The sequence below is a fragment of the Musca vetustissima genome, unplaced genomic scaffold, assembly GCF_032173495.1.
Source record: "Musca vetustissima isolate MV318-11 ecotype Yass unplaced genomic scaffold, APGP_CSIRO_Mvet_v1 utg7864, whole genome shotgun sequence".
Classification (NCBI taxonomy): domain Eukaryota; kingdom Metazoa; phylum Arthropoda; class Insecta; order Diptera; family Muscidae; genus Musca; species Musca vetustissima.
Genome location: NW_026880792.1, coordinates 162,133 through 184,128, shown reverse-complemented (window position 1 = coordinate 184,128; position 21,996 = coordinate 162,133). Strand labels below are relative to the sequence as shown.

At 29.6% G+C, this 21,996-nt stretch overlaps 1 protein-coding gene across 1 annotated transcript in view; it reads right to left on the bottom strand.

The window, feature by feature from the left end:
* The window catches only part of LOC133326658 (voltage-dependent calcium channel type A subunit alpha-1), a 186,202-nt gene that overhangs the window by 97,858 nt on the left and 66,348 nt on the right, over positions 1-21,996 (bottom strand). Inside the window, exons 13-14 of the mRNA XM_061535282.1 lie at positions 13,485-13,820; positions 9,114-9,677 (exon numbers count right to left, since the gene is read on the bottom strand). Of these exons, the coding sequence (XP_061391266.1) occupies positions 9,114-9,677; positions 13,485-13,820 (900 nt within the window). The remainder of the gene's footprint in view (positions 1-9,113; positions 9,678-13,484; positions 13,821-21,996) is intronic.

The following is a 21,996-nucleotide window of genomic DNA, read 5'->3' as shown; positions in this document are numbered from 1 at the left end:
ACTTTGCAGGACATATTATTTTTTCCAAGTCTACACCTGGTCCGTAGATGGGACTCATTTGTCCACTTCTTCTGGTACCTGTCCACAAGTGGTCAACATTTTCAATATTTATAAATTCAATATTAGTAGAATGGAATGACCGATTTGAACCAAACTTTGCACAACCTATTGTCTTTACCAAGCCTAAATCAAGTCCAAAGATGAGACCTATTGATCCACTCCCACCGGTACCTCCCCCACAAATGGTAAACCTTTTCAATATTTATAAATCCAATATTAGGTGAACAAAATGTCCAATTTGTCCACTCCTTCAGGTACCTCCCACCCAAAATGGAATGGTCAAATTGTGCAAAAAAAAATATTTTATAATATAATGCGAACGGACTATCCGATTTAAAAAAAAAATTTTGCAGCCTATTACTTTTACCAAGCGGAGATGAAGTCCAAAGATCGGACCCATTGGTCATGTCCATCCGATTTGAACAAACCTTTGCGCAATCTACAATGTTTACCAAGCCTAAATCAATTACGAAAGTGGGACCCGTCTGCCCTCTCCTCTGGTTCCTCCCCCAAAAAAAGTTTCATATAAACATTTGATCCACATTAAATCCGAAACCTCTTTGATAAAAACATACACCTTAGATAAAACGAATAATAAGAACTGTGTGCAATCTATCTGTCGACAACAGCGACTGAAACTTTTTTTGTTCCTTTTATTAAAATGGATCGGACACCAACAATTTCGACCCGTATTGATAGTTGTGGTAAGAAGATTTGACACCTAATAAAAATATTAGTTGATTGAAAACACTCAAAAATGACGAATAATTTTTAGTGGAAACTGGCTGAAGCCAGTGTCAAGGGAATGCTATAAAAGGGGTAAAACGTTCGGAAATACAATTAACCCATTTTTATGATAAATATTCCTACCTTTATTATACCCATATATCTCGGTATACCCAAAACACTGTATCATTTATGTACAACCGATTTTTTTTAAAAAAAAGTTAACACCATCGGTTTGTTTATCTCGCTTTTTGTAAAAGTTGAATTGCACACGAAGGCAAACAGTCAAAAGATTACAAATCTTTTGTTCGTTTGTTAAAATTAATACGATAAATAATTTATAAATGAATATATAAATTATTTACATCAAACATTGAGATATTGAGTGTGTTGTAAGATCGGTTAGTTAATTAATTAATTAGGTAGGTAGTTGTTTTTGTTTTAAGGTTTCATAATAAGAAAATTAATTAAGAAGAAATTAATAAATAGTTATCGGGTATAGTTATACACACATACGAGTATATATAAGATATATATGTTCTATAACCAAAAACAAAAAATATATATAGAGAGGAGGGAACATAACACAAATACCAATCGTCGGTTATTGTGATTATTTGATCGATTTTCTGAATATCTAATATCTAAACAAACAAAAAAGATGTACTAATTTTTTTGCCATATAATTTTTGTTAGCTTTCTAAAAATTCGATTTTTGATAAAATTTTCTAAATTTTGTTAACTAATTTATTTAATGGGTAGTATAATAACTAATTTGTTTTTGATTCTAATGGCGAATATCGAAATTGCTAATTGTTCTAATTCGATTTTTCTAAATAAAATTAAAGCTAATTGTTGTTGTTTTTGCCGTTAATTTATTTAATTTGCTAGCAGCATTACTTTTTTTTAGTTTAAGGATGAGGAGTTCAAAAGGAGTTTAAGATGCTTTGTTTTTAAGAGTTTAATTATTATCTAATTAATTTGATTATATATTTTGTTTAAAAAAATATATATTTATGTATAGTTAAGTAGTAAATGAGTAGTATTTGAGATTGACTAAATCCAGACTTGAGAATTTCCTCTTGATTTTTTTTGGATTTTGAGAGTTTTTGTTTGGCGGTGTAGAGATGTGCAGCAAAATATTGTTATGCACATATCTAGCTATGCCATGTTCAAAATTTTGTTGCTAATTGGATAAAAATAGAATTGTGAATTGGAATTTTGAGCGCGCGTGTTTATAAAGCTTATTAAGAAATCTTCTGGCAGTAGTATGGACCTTTGGTATTTTATAACTTAAACAAAATAAAATACCCAATTCACAAAATATTCAGCTTTTCTATTTTTTTGGTTTGTTTTAATTTTAGATTTTGTTTGTTTGTTAGAAACGCCATAGCAGCTTATTATCAGTGACATTGTGATAGAGTTTGTGATAATTATCCTTATTAAGATTTTGTACTACTCAAAATGCAAAAGTAGACGGCAAAAATAAGAAAAAGTATTAAATTCAAATGTCTAATAATCGATTGTTTGTAACAACATTTTTAAAGCATCGCTCTCGCCTTTTTTCTTCTTCTTCTTTTCCTATAGATATAAATTGATATTTCCTCATCTGATTGGAATTTGGTTTGTTTTGTAATTCTGGAATTTTTCGTAATTTTTTATATATTTATTTTGCTTTTTTTTCTCTACGAATTGGAAGCCAGTGTTTTGTCTTATGATTTTTTTCAAATTCGTTTTTGGTTCGGTTAGGTTCATTTTCAGCATTGTTTGCTTGCATGATTTTGGCAACTTTTTTGGCAAAAGTGTAATCAGGCAAATAAACAAGCGGGGAAACTTTAAAATGCTACTCTTACATTCTGTAAAATCTGTGCACGCATATATTTTTCTTTTTTTCTAATGAAAACAAAAAAAAACTAAACTAAAAAGTAAAATGTTTTCAACTTAACAAAGAAATGAGCAAAACTCTATGAAGAACTTAAAAGAAACACTCATTTTTCAATTATGGGAAATTTGTAACTTTTTATTGCACGTTAAGATCTATTTGTTGTTTTTTTTTTCGAAGGCTTTGTATTGACAGTTTTTTGTCTGTCTGTGTTTTTGTGTGTGTGTGTTTCTTTGCAAAAGTTTGAATGTGTGTAAACAGCCAGTGAACAATATCATTATATTGAAGAATATCAGAAAAAGCGATGGAATTTTGAATGCACGATCATCCAAATGTCTATAAAGGATCTGGAACTTGACTTGATGGGGAGTTTTACCCAAAAGATTTGTAACAAATTTTAATTTTTGTTGAGAAGATTTGTAACAAATTTTAACAAATACACAAATATATCATATTTATTTTATGGGAATATTTTTTAATTTTCTTAAAGGATATTTTGTCAAGGACTAAAAATGTGTAGTTTTTATAGAGCATATTTTTCTTAAGGGACATTTTTTTCTCAAGGACAATCGAAGCGTAGATTTCTTGGTGATATTTTTTCTAAAGGACTTTCGAAGCGTAGATATCTTTAAGAATATTTTTTCTAAAGTACATTCGAAGCGTAGATTTATTTAAGAATAGTTTTTCATGCTACGGAATCATAGTTTTCTTAAAGGGTATTTTTTCAATGACTAACAATGTGAAGTTTTCCTAGAGCATAGTTTTCTTAAGGGACATTTTTTCTCGAGGACAATCGAAGCGTAGTTTCCTTGGGGATATTTTGTCTTCAGAACTATCAGAGCGTAGATTTCTTTAAGAATAGTTTTTCAAGGACTTTGGAATCACATTTTTCTAAAAGGATATTTTGTCAAGGACTAACAATGTGTAATTTTCCTAGAGCATATTTTTCATAAGCGACATTTTTTCTTTTTCTTTCTTGGGAATATTTTTTTCTAAAGGAATTTCGAAAATTAGATTCCTTTAAAATATATTTTTTTAGGGACTTCTCAATATATTTTTAAAGAACTTTCGAGGTGTAGATGTCTTTAAAAATATTTTTTCAGGGACTATGAAATCATAGTTTCATATCATAGGATATTTTTTTAAGGACTAACAATGTGTAGTGGAACAATTTGGTAGATTTCAGATACAAAAAATGTAAAATAACAGTTGACTTGGTTAAAAAACGCGACCAAACGAATAAGACATAAAGTTTGGTTAACAAAAAAATATCGCTATTTGTAAATCCAAGTACTACATAAAAGTAGTCCTCATGACGATATACCCTGTTGCTGTTCGCATTCTGAAAAATCTAGTATTTGATTGTTAGTGATAATCGCTTAATATTGAAGACGCAAAAATTACCCACAATTGTTTTAGTTAGGAAGATGGACATATGTCATTTTTCCGGAGAAGTTGTCACATTATGGAAGAAGTTTAAGTATAAAATTTACACAGCTATATATTATATGAGGCCTGAGCGTGGTTTTTCGACTAATCGATATTTTGTATTGAAAAGTTTAAAGGGGATGTTGACTTTCGGTCATGAATTTATTTCCAAATTCAAATTTTTCTCTAAATTTTTATTATTTTGAAATATATTTCATTCAATGTTTGGTTGTTTGCTTTTGTTTTTTTCTTTCTTCTGACATTCTTATTCAAAAAAACATTTAAATATTTGTTCACAGCTTGTGGATTTTTTTTATTTTTGTTATTTTGGCTTAAATGTGTGCGTGTCTCAGCTGAGCTTTATTTTGTTTGATTAATTTTTTATTGTTCTTGTTTTTTTTCTCCTAACTCTAAAAGGCACCTCATTGCCTCTAGTGTACAGACTTTCAGTGCAATCAAAAGTAATTATTTTAAAGTCGTCGTGAAGTTAGTATTATTAATATTTGTTGAAATATATCTGCACTTTTTTCTTTATTCAACACTTGGCGTCATCGATGGGTTTTTCGTTAACGTTTCTTCATTATCAATAAATAGAAATATTTTTGAAATTATCCTAAAAGTTGGCATCCTGGTAATCCTGATAAATATTGCGCTCTTTTCACTTTTTTCGGTTTTGAAAGAATTTTGTTTTGAAACCTAACATTTTAATTCTCTCTCTGGAATTTTTTTGTTTACTAATTTTGTTTACATATGATAGAATTTAGTGGAATGTTTTTTTTTTCTAAACTAATAGAGTATTTTTTTCTAATTAAGAAATGTAACATCAATTAAATTAATAATTATACTATATTTTTCTTGAAATAATTTAGCAGAAAACTCGTTACATTTGGGTGTAATATAAAGTACTTACATATAGTGTCCTTGGTTGTTCAAGTTTTAAACTGAAAGGTAAATCATTATTAATGAATAAATATTAAATAATTCAGATAACATTATTCCCGGCAATATATTTAATATATCATTTTATGTAACGTATAATAAATTATGTATTAACATACCATTTTAATTTATACGCATACTTTATATATAACATTTTTAATTTTAGAAAAAGTGATTTTATATGAGCCCACATATCGATTAACTCTAATTTTTTGAAAAATATTTAGTTTAAGGATTAAGGCCACTGATAAAATTTTAACCGTTATGTATTCTACATTGCATTGTTGAATTCAAATTATGAGAAGAATTAAAAAATCGTTTTATGGAGCTAATCGATGTGTGGACTGAGGGGCTTAATAATTTGCAAATGCTTAGCTTCTATTTTCGTAACATGTAGGAACATATTTTTAAACTTTTTGAATTGGGATAAAAAAATAACTTATAATTTACATAAACTTCCCTGAGGGTCCTTTTTTATAAATGTGTATTGAAGGCTCGTTTTATATTGTATACTACTTTATAAAAACCATTTGTATCGAGTTTTCTTCTACATCTACATTTTATATGTTTCTTTTCTAATTTTGTGAGCTCTAATTATATTCCATCATATGTAAACGTGATAATGTATTTTGAGTTTATCTGATTGGCTAACTAATTATTTTGAAATTTAGCTATATTAGTGATAGCATCTAATAAATTCTAACAAAACACATACATGATTTTTGCACAAAAAATTGAGGTGAAAAAAGAGTTATTAAATATTTTGATTATTAAGTCTCAGTGCCCTTCTTATGGGCAGCTAAAGGTTAAGGGTTAAGAATTTTTTTAGAACTTTCAAAGTTTTTTTTGTTTGGAGGGAGCTTAGCCGAAGTGGTTTTTTAAATTTATTTCTTCAGGTACTATGACTACGGACATTTCTTTCTTGAGGACTATTCCAAAGGAATATATTTCCTTGAAGATATTTTCTTTTTCGAAGCCTAGATATCTTTAATGTAGATTTTAAAAATTTACACTTCAGATGACGAGGTTTTCTAGAACATAATTTTTTTAACAATGTGTAGTTTTCCTAGAGCATATTTTTCTTAAGGGACATTTTTTTCAAGAACTATTGAAAAGTGGTTTTCTTGAGGATATTTTTTCTGAAGGACTTTCGAAGAAAAATAAGAAAATTTTTCATGTACTATGGAATTATGGTAGACGTCTTTAAGAATATTTTTTTCAGGGACTATGGAACTATAGTTTTCTTAAAGGATATTTTTTAAGGACTAACAATGTATAGTTTCCCTAGAGTATAATTTTTTTAAGGAAATTTTTTTCTTAAGACCTATCGAAGCGTAGTTTCCTTGAGAATATTTTTTCTAAAGGACTTTTTGAAGGACTAACAATGTGCAGTTTTCCAAGAGCATGGGTTTCTTAAGGTGCATTTTTTCCCAAGGACTATCGAAACGTAGTTTCTTTGAGCATATTTTTTCAAAATGACTTTCGAAGAAAAATAAGAAGTAGACGTCTTTAAAAATATGGAACTATAGTTTTCTTAAAGGATATTTTCTAAGGACTAACAATGTATAATTTCTCTAGAGTATAATTTTCTTAAGGGAAATTTGTTCTTAAGACCTATCGAAGCGTAGTTTCTTTGAGAATATTTTTTCTAAAGGACTTTCGAAGCGTAGGTTTCTTTCAGAATATTGTTTCAGGGACTATGGAATCATAGTTTTCTTAAGGAATATTTTTTAAGTAGTAACAATGTTTTCCTAAAGTATCGTTTTCTCAGGGAGATCGAAGCGTAGTTTCCTTGAGGAAATTTGTTCTAAATCACTGTCGAAGCGTAGATTTCTTTATAAATAATTTTTCAGGAACTATGAAATCATTGTTATATTAAAGGACACTTTTTCAAGGAATAGTTTTCTTAGATCGTAGTTTTCTTAAAGGACATTTTTCACAAGGGCTATCGAAGCTATTTAATATATATATTTTAAGGAAAATTCAATTGTGAATTAGGTAAAATTTTTCAAAGGCTTTTTTTAAGTCTACAAAAATATGTGTTTTTAATACCCTGCACAACTATGTCGTAGGGGTACTATAGCTTTGTGGTACATATCTCGACTATTTGAGTCGATCTAGACATTTGTGTCCGTCTTTCCATTATAATTTGAAAACACGATGCAAATCGCCTCGAAATGTTGCATGTAGGATGGGTTCTGGCCCCTGTTGTTTTATGTATTATTATTTTGGACCAAAAACTTTATTTTTGTCTGTTTTCTGACCGGGAAGAAGATTAAAAACAAATATTTAGCGGACCCAGATTTTTGTGTGAAAATTTGTATTCTGACTCTTAGAGGGAAATGTTGGGCTGATCGCTTTGAAATTTTACATGAAGTTCCTTTTATGGTCAAGAATGACGCCTATAATTTTCGATAATGTTAAGATAATATTTAGTGGGTGCAATGATCCGAAAACTTTATTTTTGTCTGATTTTCTAGTCGCTGCAGATGGCATTATTATATGCAGAACATCTCATACTTTACACGGTGAAGGGGATCTGACCAAATGGCTTTTTAGGTGGTGATCGGTCAATATTACGAGGGTCAAATCAACCAAAACCTAAAGTGATCGAATTTTTATTTTGTGGCGTAAATATTCACCTCAGGAAAATAATATTTAGAAAATATGCCAGGGTTAGAAAGTGGAGTTGTTCGGTTCTATAATCGGTCAAGAGGGTGCAGATATCGCGATATATTGCCCAGGCTAAGAATTTTAGATTTTCGTTGTAGTTGTGTAGGGTATCATGTGGCCGGCCCCGTCATATATACGGCTTCGCTCACTGATTTTTAAATATATTTTTACAATATTTTTATTTTTCACATTATGTTAAATAATTAAATCAGGGACTACCAAAGCTTGTATATTTCAATAATTTTGAACAGTTGTAGGAACTTTTTTTACACTATCGACTGGAGATGTCATTTTATATAATTTTGATTATTTTTATTTATTTGTTAAAATATTCATTAAATGCCATCACTATATTTTCGAAGTTCTAATTTAAAAACTAATTTTATTTAGTTAACATAAATTGTTTATCGATCAAATATTTGTCTAGCGAAATATATATTTACAATTAATTTTCTAATTTTTTGTTTATAATGAGTTATAAATATTTTTGTTACTATTTTTCGTGAACAAAATCAAATAGAACGAACGTCTAATAAATTTAGGATGAATTTAAAATTAACAGAAATAAAAAAATATTTATTTCGGAAGGGATGTTTGGATTCAAGGAAAAGAGCGTTTTGTTCTTATTTTTACTAAGACGTTTGGATAGAAACGAAATATAATCAATCATGGAAAATATGGATATAGGCAGACGAGACAAAAGATATTCGCGAATCTAGTACGTTGCGTTTTTTTTTCTTGCTTTACTTTGATATGGAACAAAAATAATTTTTGTATATAATGAAGAGAAATACAAAAGTGATGGAGGAAGAAGAAGTAGTAGTAATAACTAAAATATAGACGTTACGTTTACGTTACGTAAGTACGACGAACGAAGTTTACATTTAATTTAAAAAAAAAAACAGAGAACAGACAGAAATGTAGGCGTGTCGTTTGTGTTACGTGTGTAAGTAAATTCGATAAACTACTTGTTGTTGTTGTGTTAGTTGTTGAAATGTTTAAACAAAAATTGATTGATTGGTTTATCAAAAACATTTATGTTTAGTTTGTAGCGATTCTTAACGAAAAGAACAAACACACAAAAATTAGTCAGTTGAGTAGTTAAAAGTTTTCTAGCTTTCTAGAAAGAAGAAATGAAATTACGACAACAAGTATGGACCTAGACAGGACTATTGTTAATATTTTTTGTTATGTTGTAGCATAAATTTGTTGTTAGCAATACCAAGAAAAAAATTTAAAATTAATATATAGTATATGTTATTTTTGAAAAAAAAATAATACATTTTTTAAATGATTATAAAAATTAGAAAATAAAAACATTTAGCAATAAATTTATATTGAAAACAAAAACAAACTAAAAATGTAAGGAATTTGATTAAAAAATTTAGTTTGGTTTTTTACTTACTGGCACTCTTCGGCAGTATGTTTACTTTCGTCCGTACAATAAAAAAATTTCCCATTGAATAATTGTACACCAATGACAGAAAATATAAATTGAAATAATATGTACACGATTAGAATGTTAACAACATTTTTCAATGAATTAACTACGCAGTCGAAGACGGCTTTCAATTTGGGTACGCGCTTAATTGTCTTTAATGGTCGCAGGACACGAAGGACACGCAACGATTTGATTGTTGATAAATTTTGTCCAGCACTGCTACCGCTCATATCGAAACCAAAACTAACAGCAGCGCATATAACGACCACAGCATCCATAATATTCCAGAATTCTCTTAAATAGCTGCCAGGATGTAATATAACACCTAAATCTACAATTTTCAGTAACATTTCTATTGTGAATACGCCGGTAAATGCATAATCGAAATAATTCAAAATTTTATTTCGTGGTGAATTCTCACGAACGGGATCTTCAGCCGCTAACGCTATCGATGACAATGAGATGACGACCATAATGAAAAAATCAAAGTAACGTAAATTAACGACCCAATGGGCGCCACGTCTGATGCTGTATTTGTTTGGATTTTTCAAATATTGTTTTTTGGTATTTTTTGGGGGTTGGGAGGTATTCAAATTTTCGCCAACATTTTGTGGTTTTGGTTTTTGCGATTTTTGTTTGGTATCAATTTTCAAAATTTTGTCATTCCAATTGGTGTGTTTTTCGGGGTTTTTTAGGTAGGGGGTGTATCCAATTTGTTGTTGTGGTTGTTGTAAAAGCATTGGTGTATTGGGTGTATTTTTGGTTTTGGGCGCATTCGTAATTTGTTTTTATTTTTTTGGGGTGATATTTTGTTCATCGTGGTTTCGTGTTGTGATTTTTTTTTCCATGGCAGATGATGATTTTTTGTTTGTTTGGCAAGTTGTAGGGGAGTAGAGTTTGTTTTTAGCAATACAATAAACGCATGATATTTTTGTTGATGATTGTTGGTTTTTTATCGTGCATCATGCAAAGCAGTTGAAGTTGTTGTTGTTGATGATGATAGCAATGATGACGTTATGATCATCAAATCATAAATTAAAGAAATCATATCCACATAAGAAAACAGGGAGTCATAGAAAAAATACAAAAAAAAAAAAAAAACAAACAAAAAATAAAAATTTCAAACCAAAAAGAGGATATAAAAAAGAGAAAAAGTTTATATTAATCATTTGTTTCGTTTACCTCTGCTTAAGAAGACAAAAAGTATAACACTTAGAGATTATTTATGAAAATCTTATAGAACTAACTTACAGAGAAGATATGAGAGATATTTTTTAGAATATAATAAGTATTTATGTGAATGAAGGAAAAGAAAAAATATGAGGATGTTTGAAGGGGATCTGGAAATTTTTTGAGGGATTTCATGACGCTTCTTATTCGTATTTCGATGTAGAAAAAATAAAAGACACTATAAACGGTTATCAATTCTAAACCTCTGAATTAATAGAACCTTACCAAAAATGAGGAACTATGGCCTTAGAAAATTTTCTAAAATTGATGACTTGGGCCCATACGGTAAATTAAGCATACAATGACAATTTTATGTCAAGAAGTTTTGTTATTCACTGTTCAAAATCAAACAAAAATGGAGAAGTATGGAGGAAATAATTTCTATCCCCGAACTATAGTTTAATTGAGACTAAATCTCAATTATAGAGTTCCTTAACCACGAATAACTCAAACCCATAACAGAGGATGCTATAATTTCGTATTTTTATGACCTGGTAATTCTAAAACGTTTTGAAATTATCGATATTATACAACTAATTAAGCCAAAATCAATTGGAGCACACCTATACAAACAATAAAAACCTAAAGTCCAACAAACCCTAGAACTAGGGGTTTACAAGATCATCCAATAGCCACTTTAAATTACGAAGTAAAAGTCCCACAGGTCCGAATTTATAAATCAACCACCATAGGTAAAAAAACCTTCACCGAACATCACCTTCAAAATATCAACGACAAATTGTAGGTGGTTTTTATTCTTTGATGGACCTATCATCGAAATATTCTTGGAATGCGAAATGAGAAGCTAAGATATTCCAATGTTTTGGTGTAACCTCTCAGGTCCCGGGTGCTAATATTAGAGTCCAAGCATAGATCTGCATAGTGACATGATTTTGCAAATGTCCTTTACAAATGTCTAAAATTATACGTTAATCTTATATAATAAATATGTAAAATCGTGGATCTACCTTAACATTTTTCTACAGGTTTTATATTCTTTGAAAACCCAATATTTCAAGTACCGGCATTTGGGACCTCTAAAATGCGTCTAAGACCACTAAAATATCTAAAATGAGGCTATATCAAAACATACACCTGTAGTTCCAATTGTCGGTTTAAAAATGTGTCTTGATCCTTTAAAATATCTAAAATGAAGCGAACATAGACCTATATTTCAAATATTTTTTTAGTTGGTATTTTACACCCTGAATGCCCGGATTGACTATGACTACTCACATATATAATATATAATATACGCGGTGCCTAATGAATATTGCGAGATGTTTTGAATCCAACAACTTTTTTATACTTTCCAAATACAACTCTAGAGAGAATTTAATAGACACCGACAAAAAATCACTTCAAAAAGCCTAGAGAAAAATCCTATGGTTTTTGAATTGATCGAAATATTTTCAAATATTTCAATCAACAACGTTTATTCGTTTTTGTGGCGTTCAAAACCAGAAACGCGCATTTCGATATCCACTACCAACACACATGCACATAATTCTCTATGTGCTATGTGTGCGGAACGCCACTGTTCTAAAACCAAAACATGAGGCTTTCTGACAATATTTGCTGGGGAAATGTTGTGTACCAATAATAAAGTCCAGATTCGGCCATATCGATTGAAGGTATCACTAAAAAAGAAAACCTTAAACTACCTTAAATCGGTAGAACATTTTTGATTAATTTTCGAACTCTAGCATACTGTCGATTTAAAAAAAGTATGACTGAAAGCTTCATGATTCGGAAAGGGAGGCTAGCTTAATTTTAAAGTACGATGGAAGAACCCTGAAAGAAATCGAAGGTATTGAAGGAGACGAGCAACTACGAACCAAGGAATAATATGAACTTGTGCCAAAAGAGAACAGAATGACAATACAAGCCTATGGATTTGTCGAAGACTAGGAATATACATAATGGACTTTTTGATACTATTTCATTAAGTTAACATTGGTATCATCCTCAATTTTTGTGGATTGTGCTATGAACCGTACATGAAGGTTGTGTTGGCGCCCAACAGACAAAATACAGTTGAGTATTTCACGTAATGATACGTATTTCCTGAATTATTTATTGAAAATTTTCCTGATCCTTTATTATCAATCATTGAAAGAAGTAAAAAAATGTCTTTCTCTCATAATGTATTCCAAATTCTCGAAATCCAAAACGTCTTAGGTCTTCATTTCTAAAATATTAGGAGCTATGATTCAATCTCTGATTGTAAGCATTATTGGGCTACAAAAAGTGAAGTTTGTGTTGGCGCCCAACATATGAAAATCTGTCACAAACTTCAAATTATTTTTTCGCCCAGAGGGACCTCTAGATTTGAGGTAGAAATTAAAAAAAAATAGTCTTATAAAGATTTGACTAATGGCGGCTGGCGGCATTTAAATCTTAATGTTATCTTGCAAAGACTAATTATGAAAGAATAGATTTGGCGTTCAAATATTCAAGACAATATAAATCAAAAAGAGAATATCTATTTGGCGCTAAAGAAGAAATCAGAATAATGTAACTATTTGAAGACAGAAAATATACAATATATTAGAAAAAAAAGAGAATACGCTAAAACATAATTTCAAAATTGGCGCCCAACGACACCTAAATCCAACTTAATAAATCTGAATGTTAAAGAAAAGTTCAAGAACTTCTTGGCGCCCAACATATATCCATCATCATTTCAAATCTGGCGCCCAATTTACAAACTTTGGCGCCCATCGTCTATACAGTTCATTTTCTTACTCAATAACTAATTAATAGGCTTCCAGGTCCCTTGTGACATCCTCAAAACATAAAGAAAAAGAAAAAAACTTCAAAAAAAATCACTACGAAATACTTAACCCTTTTTCTCGCAAAAAATATATATGAATCAATATTATGTATGTATAGCGAAAAGTTAAGGAGATTAAGTTTTTTTTTTCAAAAATGAAAATCAAAAGCATATATGAGAAATATACGGCATATGATATATTAGTAATACAAATATAAAAATAACAAATATCATATATAGAGAGAGACAAAGAAATAGAGACTGACAGCAGACAGACAGACGAATAGACAAACAAAAATAAATATATAAATAGAAAAATGAGTATTTACGGATTTGTCGGTGATAATATAAACATTGATGAATATGGCAACATTGGTTTTGGACCCTCCGTAACTTCTTCCTCCTCTTTCTTTTCCTCTTCCTTCTTTTTGCTTTTCGCTTTGACCGCTGTCGCACCGTCACCGCCATTCTCAACATGGACACCATCACCTTGTAGCGCTTCCATTTCTTTTTCCAATTCTTGTAATTGTTTCTCTTTATCTTCCTCGACTTGTTCCTCTTCGGCAGCAGTTAATTCTTGGGCGTTTGCTAAATTATCAACAGCGATAGCCAAGAACACGTTTAGCAATGTATAATTACCGAAGAGTACCAAAACGATAAAGTAACTGTTTGATATTTGAATCCAAAATGTTGCAATGATGAGGGCAGTAGAGGGTATAAGGTATCGTAGATCAGTCGTAGACAACGGAGGGTCATGTGTGGGGCCAGATCGTTGTTGATGTTGTTAATTTGTTTATATATAATTTTATTTTGTTTTTTGGGGGGAAAGAGAGAGACATAATGTTTTGCATAAGGTTTAAAGTTTCTTGATTTTTGTTAGCATGAATTAGTTTTTTTTTTTTTTTGTTTTTCTGTAGGAATTTTTAATTATGGGGGATTTGATTGCAGGCTTTTCGTTTTTAAAAGCCATTATATAAATAAATTAATTAATAAAATAAATTATAATAGGGTTAATTGTTATCTTAACAAAGATATTAAAATTGTATGTAGGGTATAATAAAAAAATGTTTGAACTGGAATATATTATTATGAAAGCTACATAATGTTTGTGAATATTTAAAAAGGTGGTAATGAAATTTAAATGGGTATGTAAATATATAAAAAAAAGTGTACAGTACAATGAACAGTATTTGTAAAAAAAATCGTTAATTTTTGTTATTTGCATCAGAAATATTTTTGAGTTCTGTCTAATAATTTGTTGGTAATAGCGTATAATTAACGGTAATTGTTATTAAGTCGCTAATACTGATTTTCATCTTTAGAATGTTGGATAAAGAGTCGATAATGCTGTTGATCAACATTCAGATCGTTAATGGGTTGGCATCACTTTTGTCACCGTACTGTACACACATTTATGTGAAATATTGAGAATTAATGAACTTTTTATGAAAAAAGTTTTGTTATGAGAAAAAAGTTTGTTAAAAAATGCAAATATTATTTTGAAAAAAATATACATTATTTTTCAAGGGAAAACTAAAGAAAATCTATATAATTTTTTTTGTCATACATAACAAAAAAATGTCAATAGGTTTTCTAAAGTTTTCGCAATTGAAGACATCAAAATTTAATGCAATATACAATTTTTCACAAATTGTATAGCACATTGTTTTTGTTAATATTTTAGATGATAACTCTCTCTGTTGTTCGTTAACGTTAGTCTTGCCAAAAGATTTGTGACCCGTTGCATCGGAGAATTTAAGCATTTTGGAGCACGTAGAAATTGTATTTCGTTATTTAAAAAAAATATATAGTAAAAAGTTTAAAATATATTCAAGTGTAGTAATTAAAAAACCTTAAATCTATAAGAGATACATATATACAAATGGCATATACACACGAATGTAGCTTTTGTTTTTTTACTTTTTTTTTTTACTTTTAGAAGTAAAGGATAGCGTAGAATAGTTATAGGTAGTCCACATGATATAAAGCTGCAACTTATATATAAAATGAGAAAAAAATTACAAAACGTGGTTTTCGATTACGATTAGATACAAATAGCTTACAATCGAAGAAGAAGTAGAATAAAAAAATGGCAACTAGCAAATGTGTATAACGATGCGTTGAGCTTTCGCCAGAACTCGATTAAAATCCATCACCTAATTTCAAAAGTAAATTTACGTCTTGCAATCGTAATATCGTTGAAATTTACTTGAAATTATTTTTTGAAAACATTTTTATAATCTTTATTATTTCTATACTAGCACAAATTTGGAATTTTTTGCATTTAATTGCAAAAATTCTTTGAATTTAACTGAAAATTTTAAGCAAATTCCCAAATTGGAATATCTTAAATTTTTAAGTTAAACTCCTAATTAATGAAAAGATTATAAAAATGTTTTTGTTTTTTGATAAACGTTGTTTCCTGTTGTATTTTTTTCAGTCCTCCAGTTGTTCATTCACATATAGGTTTATATGTATATCCAGGAGTATTTTGAAACAGTTGTCCACCTGTGGATAACATTTCGTGACAAATTTAAAAATTCGTTCATTTATAAGAGCTTCATGCATCATAACTTTTTTATTATTGTTTGGTTTATATTTGAACTCATGCATGTTTTAAATGGTGTGTGGAATAAACGTGTGTGTTTATTTCAATTTTGTTATTTTGTCATTCAAAATTTTGTTCCTCTTTGCTAGTCAAACACTTAATAATCGATAATGCAGTGTTTTGTGTGTGTGTATAAAAAATAAACTCTTCAGTGGTGTGCTTTAAAAAACTGTGATTTTTTTTTAATGAAAAAATGGTACATATTTAATTGTCCTATGTGATAAATATGTAAATTGTGAAATATATTTGCATTTATTTAATACTAATTTCTAAAAATATTAAAACTATTTCTGTTCGATTGGTATCATCTTTTTATCAGATGTGTCTTACAATAATCGGATTTTTGTTTTCTGTCGAAACTTGAATGCATTCCTTCAAAGGCCCCAAGACGGGCTCCGCCGGATGTATTAACTAATGAAAAATAATAAGACAAGGAATATTCGAACTACTCTGTGTACTGTCAAGCTTGATTATGAGGAAATTATTTCCGAATATTATCAGAATGGTCTAAAAGTAATCGAAAAAAAATATTTTCTAAGAGAGTAGACGTAATATGAAGAAGAAGAACAAATCCACAAATTTTAGAATTATTTCTATGTTCTGTCATATTTGGTTATTGTGACATTGTTTTAGAATTTCATCAGTTATGTCTGAAGGACATCGGAAAGAAAGATTTCCTGAAGCGATTTAAATTAGTTCTATCAGAATCTATTACGACATAATTAGTTCAGATTTTTATCAGACTCAAGTTATCGAAAAAATATTTTCTGAACAGAGATGAGATATATTTTAGATGGACTCTGCATTAATAACCAAACATATTGGAGATATATAATTAATATTTCGGAGTTCTTTTCAGTTGGATTATGATTAAATTATTTATTTCAGAGACTGTTTCGTAATAATCGAAAATTGAAAATGGTTTCTTTAGACTGGTTAGAAAGCATTCAAAAATATTTTCTGCAGGTTTCCTCGAATTTATTGGCACATATTTTCTCTAATTTATTTGGTCTTATTTCAGTAGAATCTTCGTTCCGCTCTGATTAATAATCTAAATCCTCCGATCATATATATATGTATGTTGTAAACCATGTAGATAGGATCAATTTTTTCCACACTGACCTCACTGAAGATAATCGATAAAATCGATTTATCTGAAGAAGCTGAAAATATACATTCTTAATCCATTGGAATACTTGTACATACCGCGGATCCTTATAACTTTTTTCTGATTTTTTCAACACCACTGAAATATCGACACATTTACACCGCACTATCGATCAACTTGACTTTGAATAATTTGATACCTAAAAATTTATTTCTAACAAGTAAACTACTACTGCAATATATAGTCAACCTTTGGTTATTTCTTTTGTTTTGAAATCTATAAGTTTTTGAATCTAATTTTATGATCCTGATATATTCTTTGATGGATTTTTGATCTAATTTCAAAATTGTTCAGCCTATTTATTTATCCTGATTCCAAAGGTTCTATTTTATTGTGCTTTGGTATATCTTGAAATTGTAATGCATCTATTGAAAGCTTTTTGATTTGTTATATGGATTGTAGTGAAAGTGAAATCAAGTGCATTAGAATTAGAGTTTTTAGTGTACAGTACATCATATTATCCATATAATATTTGCTTAAAATAAATAAAATTTTTATTTGGAATTTACGGTACGAAACATTTATTATATATTCTCCTCCTTTTCATTTTAACTGTACACAGCAATTAATTTTTTGTTATTTTTGTTCGTTTTTGAATTTTGAAAATGTCCATTTTAACTGTACACAGCAATTCATGAAAGGGCCCAAATACGTGTGAAATTTGGTAATATTTCGTTATATTAACTGGTGTTTACAGCACCGTGGGGTAAGACCGCAAAAGGGACATATGTACTCAAGCATTTCTGAACACAGCAATTAAAAAATTGGCTGGTGAACGAAAAATTGGTAACAAAAATTATTTTGCTTAAAAAAAGTAAAATAAATAATATTTGTTCTATTACTGTGCATTTTAGTAGTAAAGCTACTAAAAGGGTCTTTTTAAAGCGTTTCAGAGTACAAAAATAAGTTGCATTTTTGGAAGGAAAAATTGTTTAAAAACAACAAAAGCGCCAAAACATTTTGTTTTTTACACAACATTGTCCTCTATGTGTTAAATATTTTTGACTGTACACAATGCACTTTCTGGTCCCATTTTAGACTAGCTGATTGGTAAACCGAAAATGCTTATAAATTGGTAGTTCGATATTTTGTCGAGTAGAAATTAGTCGAAGGACCAAATATATTGTATTTTTATTTCTACACATTAATGTTGACTTTCAGACAGAAGTGTAATACATTTCCTTTTAAAGTGGGTAGACGTGATTTACTCCTATAAGGGAGAGTTCTTGTAAGCTGTTTGAAGACGAACTCCTCCTAAAAATTTTGTTTTTTGTGAACAATATTGTGCCTCGATGTGTTAAATATTTTGGACTGTACACAACAATTTCTGTTAAAATTTTATATTATTTGATTGCTAAACAAATTTATTTGGTAATGCAAAAAATCTTATCATTTGGTAATTCGATATTTTGCCGAGTATAAATTAGGACGAAGGACCAAAATCAATACATGTATGTAATAAATATAATATTTAAATCTGCACATTGATATTGACTTTCATACAATCCATAGTATTTTTAAACTAAAAGGCAAAAATAAACTTGAAAAAAATATATATGTTAAAGCAGATGCAACGAAAAAAGTATTTAGAAGAATGAAATTGATATTGAATAAGGCAGCTATGTACTGTACAAGCTGTAAGATGACACAAATGTGAAAAATAAATAGATGTGATTTTCAAATTACAGATCGATGATCTTTAGCAATTTTTGTATATCATGTTGTGATAATTTTTTATTTGTAATTTAATGCCTTCAATTTGAAACTTTGTAAAATTGTGCCTCATATACATTTTCAAAAAAATTGTATTTTGTGGTGTCTTATGAAAACTTCTACATCATGCAATTGTAAAAAAATGCACTGAAAAAATTGCTAATAAAATAAAAATCTATAAATGTGTAAAACACTACCCAAATGTTTCGTAAAAATTTATGAGTAGAATTTCTTGTTGTTGTTTTCTTTGGAACAAATTGAAATCTGTTTTTTTTATAAATGGTGAAGAAAATGTGTATTTTAACTACAATTTTAGATTAACAGAAATGAAAGCTATCTAAGAAAAATAACTCTACGAAATTATGAAATGGTTGTATTTTGTTGTTTATGTATAAATTGAACGAGAAACTTTGTTAACAATTAATAATACTATACACAAGTTACGATGTTTTTGTTGCTAAAAAACCAAACTTTTTTTTTTTAATTCTACTAATACCTGCATTTGGGGGGAAATGAAGCTTCTAAATTTTAAAAGTTTGTTTATTTGTCATGGATCGAACATAAGGTATAACCTTTATGTTACAAACTTGAAATTTGTTATTTTGTATGACAAATGTAAACAAACTTTTAAAGCTTTGTTTTTTACGTAGTTGGTTTGGTGAACAAGGATTCACAAAGTTTCATTTTAGGTTTATCCTCATGATTACACTACCACACACACACACAAAATAGGATTGCACACATTAATGGTTCGACGTTCTAAACATCGTAGCAGGGATTCAAAATATTTAGTGATTGTTTTTGTTGTTGTTTCTTGTTTTATTTCTAATGTTATTAGAACAACAACTCAACAATTATTCACTAACCCTTCGAAATTGAAATATATATGCTATTGAGTAAGGATGAAAAGCTCTATTTAATACTGGATTTATAGTTGGCGTAGTTATAAACTTTTGTTGTTGTTGTTTAGCATTAAATAGACATTTTCTTTGTTAAGGGTATGTGTTATTAGGGATGGGGGCATGTTGTTGTAGTTTTTTTTAATTTAAATTTCTTTAAATTTTGAATGAGTGGAAATAATTTTTTTCTTCTAAACTTAAAGGAATGTATACTAGAGATGTGCGTTGAATAAATAAGAAATTATATGTAAGGTATCTGTATAACTGTTTAAAACATAAAAAGATCTTTGAAGCAAAATTTATATGATATAAATATTTTTAGGCTTACAAAATATATCTGGAACTATAATATTTAATTTTATGAATATTTTTAAAATTTGAATTGTGTATATATTAAGCAAAAGATGGTTTGTAAATATTAAAAATTAGCCAGGATTTATAATATAGATTACTTCTATTGTGTATATATTAATTATAAAATATATTGAATATGTTTATCATGTATACAGTATTAATTATGGGGAATACTGCCAAAAATGGGTTTTGTAAGCTGATTTAGACTTTTGCAGATTATATACAGTTTTATTGATGTCTGATTTTTTTCAAATTTATTTAATAAATATTTGAAATCAATCTTTAACATAAAATTTGGTAAAATATGAGAATTTTTTAATATGTCGCATAATAAAATATTGTTATACCCTAGACTTAACATTAAGGAAATTGCGAATCGATCTGCTACATATTAATAACCCAATTTACGAAATTACATTATATACTGATCAAGATTACGTTTTACAAGTTTTCAGTGTTTACAGGTAAACATAATTTATTTTAAATAAAATAGGTATATTATTTAACAAAATTTTGTTTATTTTTATTTTTTTAATGGGACATGGCGCGAATTGTACAGTAGAAAAACGATTGTTGATAAGAAGGCTGATTTCGGAAGGAAAATCTTATGAAGTAAAACTAATTTATGGCTGCTCGCCGACTATGATACGCAATGTTATAAAATACACTCCATTTTTTGAGGAAGCTAGGGTAGAAACTGTTCCCTCAAATCTTCAAGATGCGACGCGACATGTAGGTAATCGATCAAAATTAGCTAATGAGCACCTGGATTGGCCCACTGAAAAATGGAGGAATGTTTTGTGGACCGATGAGTCGAAAATTGTCCTATATGGCGGAAAGGCTCACGAGCTCACATAAGACGGCCTCCTAATTCAGAAAATAATCCAAAATTTACGTTAAAGGCTGTAAAACGTGGAGAACTCAGTGTAATGATATGGGCATGTTTTTCTTTCTACGGAGTTGGACCAATGTACTTTATCACATATATCATGGATCGCCACTGGTACGTCAAAATATTATATGAAGTAATACTTCCATATGCTGAAGACGAAACCACAAACCACACTAGCCTTCTTGCAAAACAGTGGTTGGCAGAAAATAACATAAGGGTATTGGAATGACAAGAACAGTCTCCCGATCTCAATTCCATTGAGAATTTATGGTGTGATGCAAAGGCTGTGGTTGCGCAAAGAAAACCTACAAGCAACGCCTCATTGTGGGAGGTTGTTAAGGGTGCATGGGATTCCATTTCTGTTGAAAAGTGCCAAAATATGATGAACTCAACGCCATGACGCTGTGCTGCAGTATATCCGAACCCCTGTCACTAAATACTGACTTAAGGGGACCCCCCCATTCTCGGGGTCAAAATTTTTGTTGATAAAATTCGAATCTACACTGATTAAAGAATTTCTCTACAAAATTTCAAGTGAAAATCTCAAGAACTCTTGAAGATATAGCCGAAGTCAATAATCCTAGTTCATACGAGAGCCAGACATGTACTCTTTCTAACACCGTGGAATTTTCGGATTCCGATGTTCCAGTGAGGAGCTATCATGCCCGCCATCAAAAATAAGGACTTTTCTTTAATTACAAAAAACAACAACAAAACAATAACAAAAATTTTTTGTAAATTATTTTTCTTCCTCTTTAAATCTTCAAATATATATATGCAAAGTTACAAACCTTAACAAGCATTGGCATTCATTTACCAGCCCATTTAAAATCTTAAAAATAAAAAATCGAGAATGGGGGGGGGGGGTTCCCTTAAATGCCAACGTATTATTATACCCTACACAACTATGTTGTCAGGTTATTATAACTTTGTGCAGTCGCAAGTGGTAAATAACGGTTAATATTCAGGGGATGAAATGGACCAAAAACTTTTTTCTTGTCGGGTTTTCTGGTCGCTCCAGAGGCCGAAACTATGACCCAAACATCGCGAATTATTACTTGGAGAAGGGGTCAGGCTAAAGAATTAGCATGCCTGTTTTGATAAAAATAGGTCAATATTTAGCGGGTCAAATGGACCCAGACTTTTGTGTGAAATATGACAACATTTGTATTGTATAGCGTATATATTTACACCAGAAGGACATAGA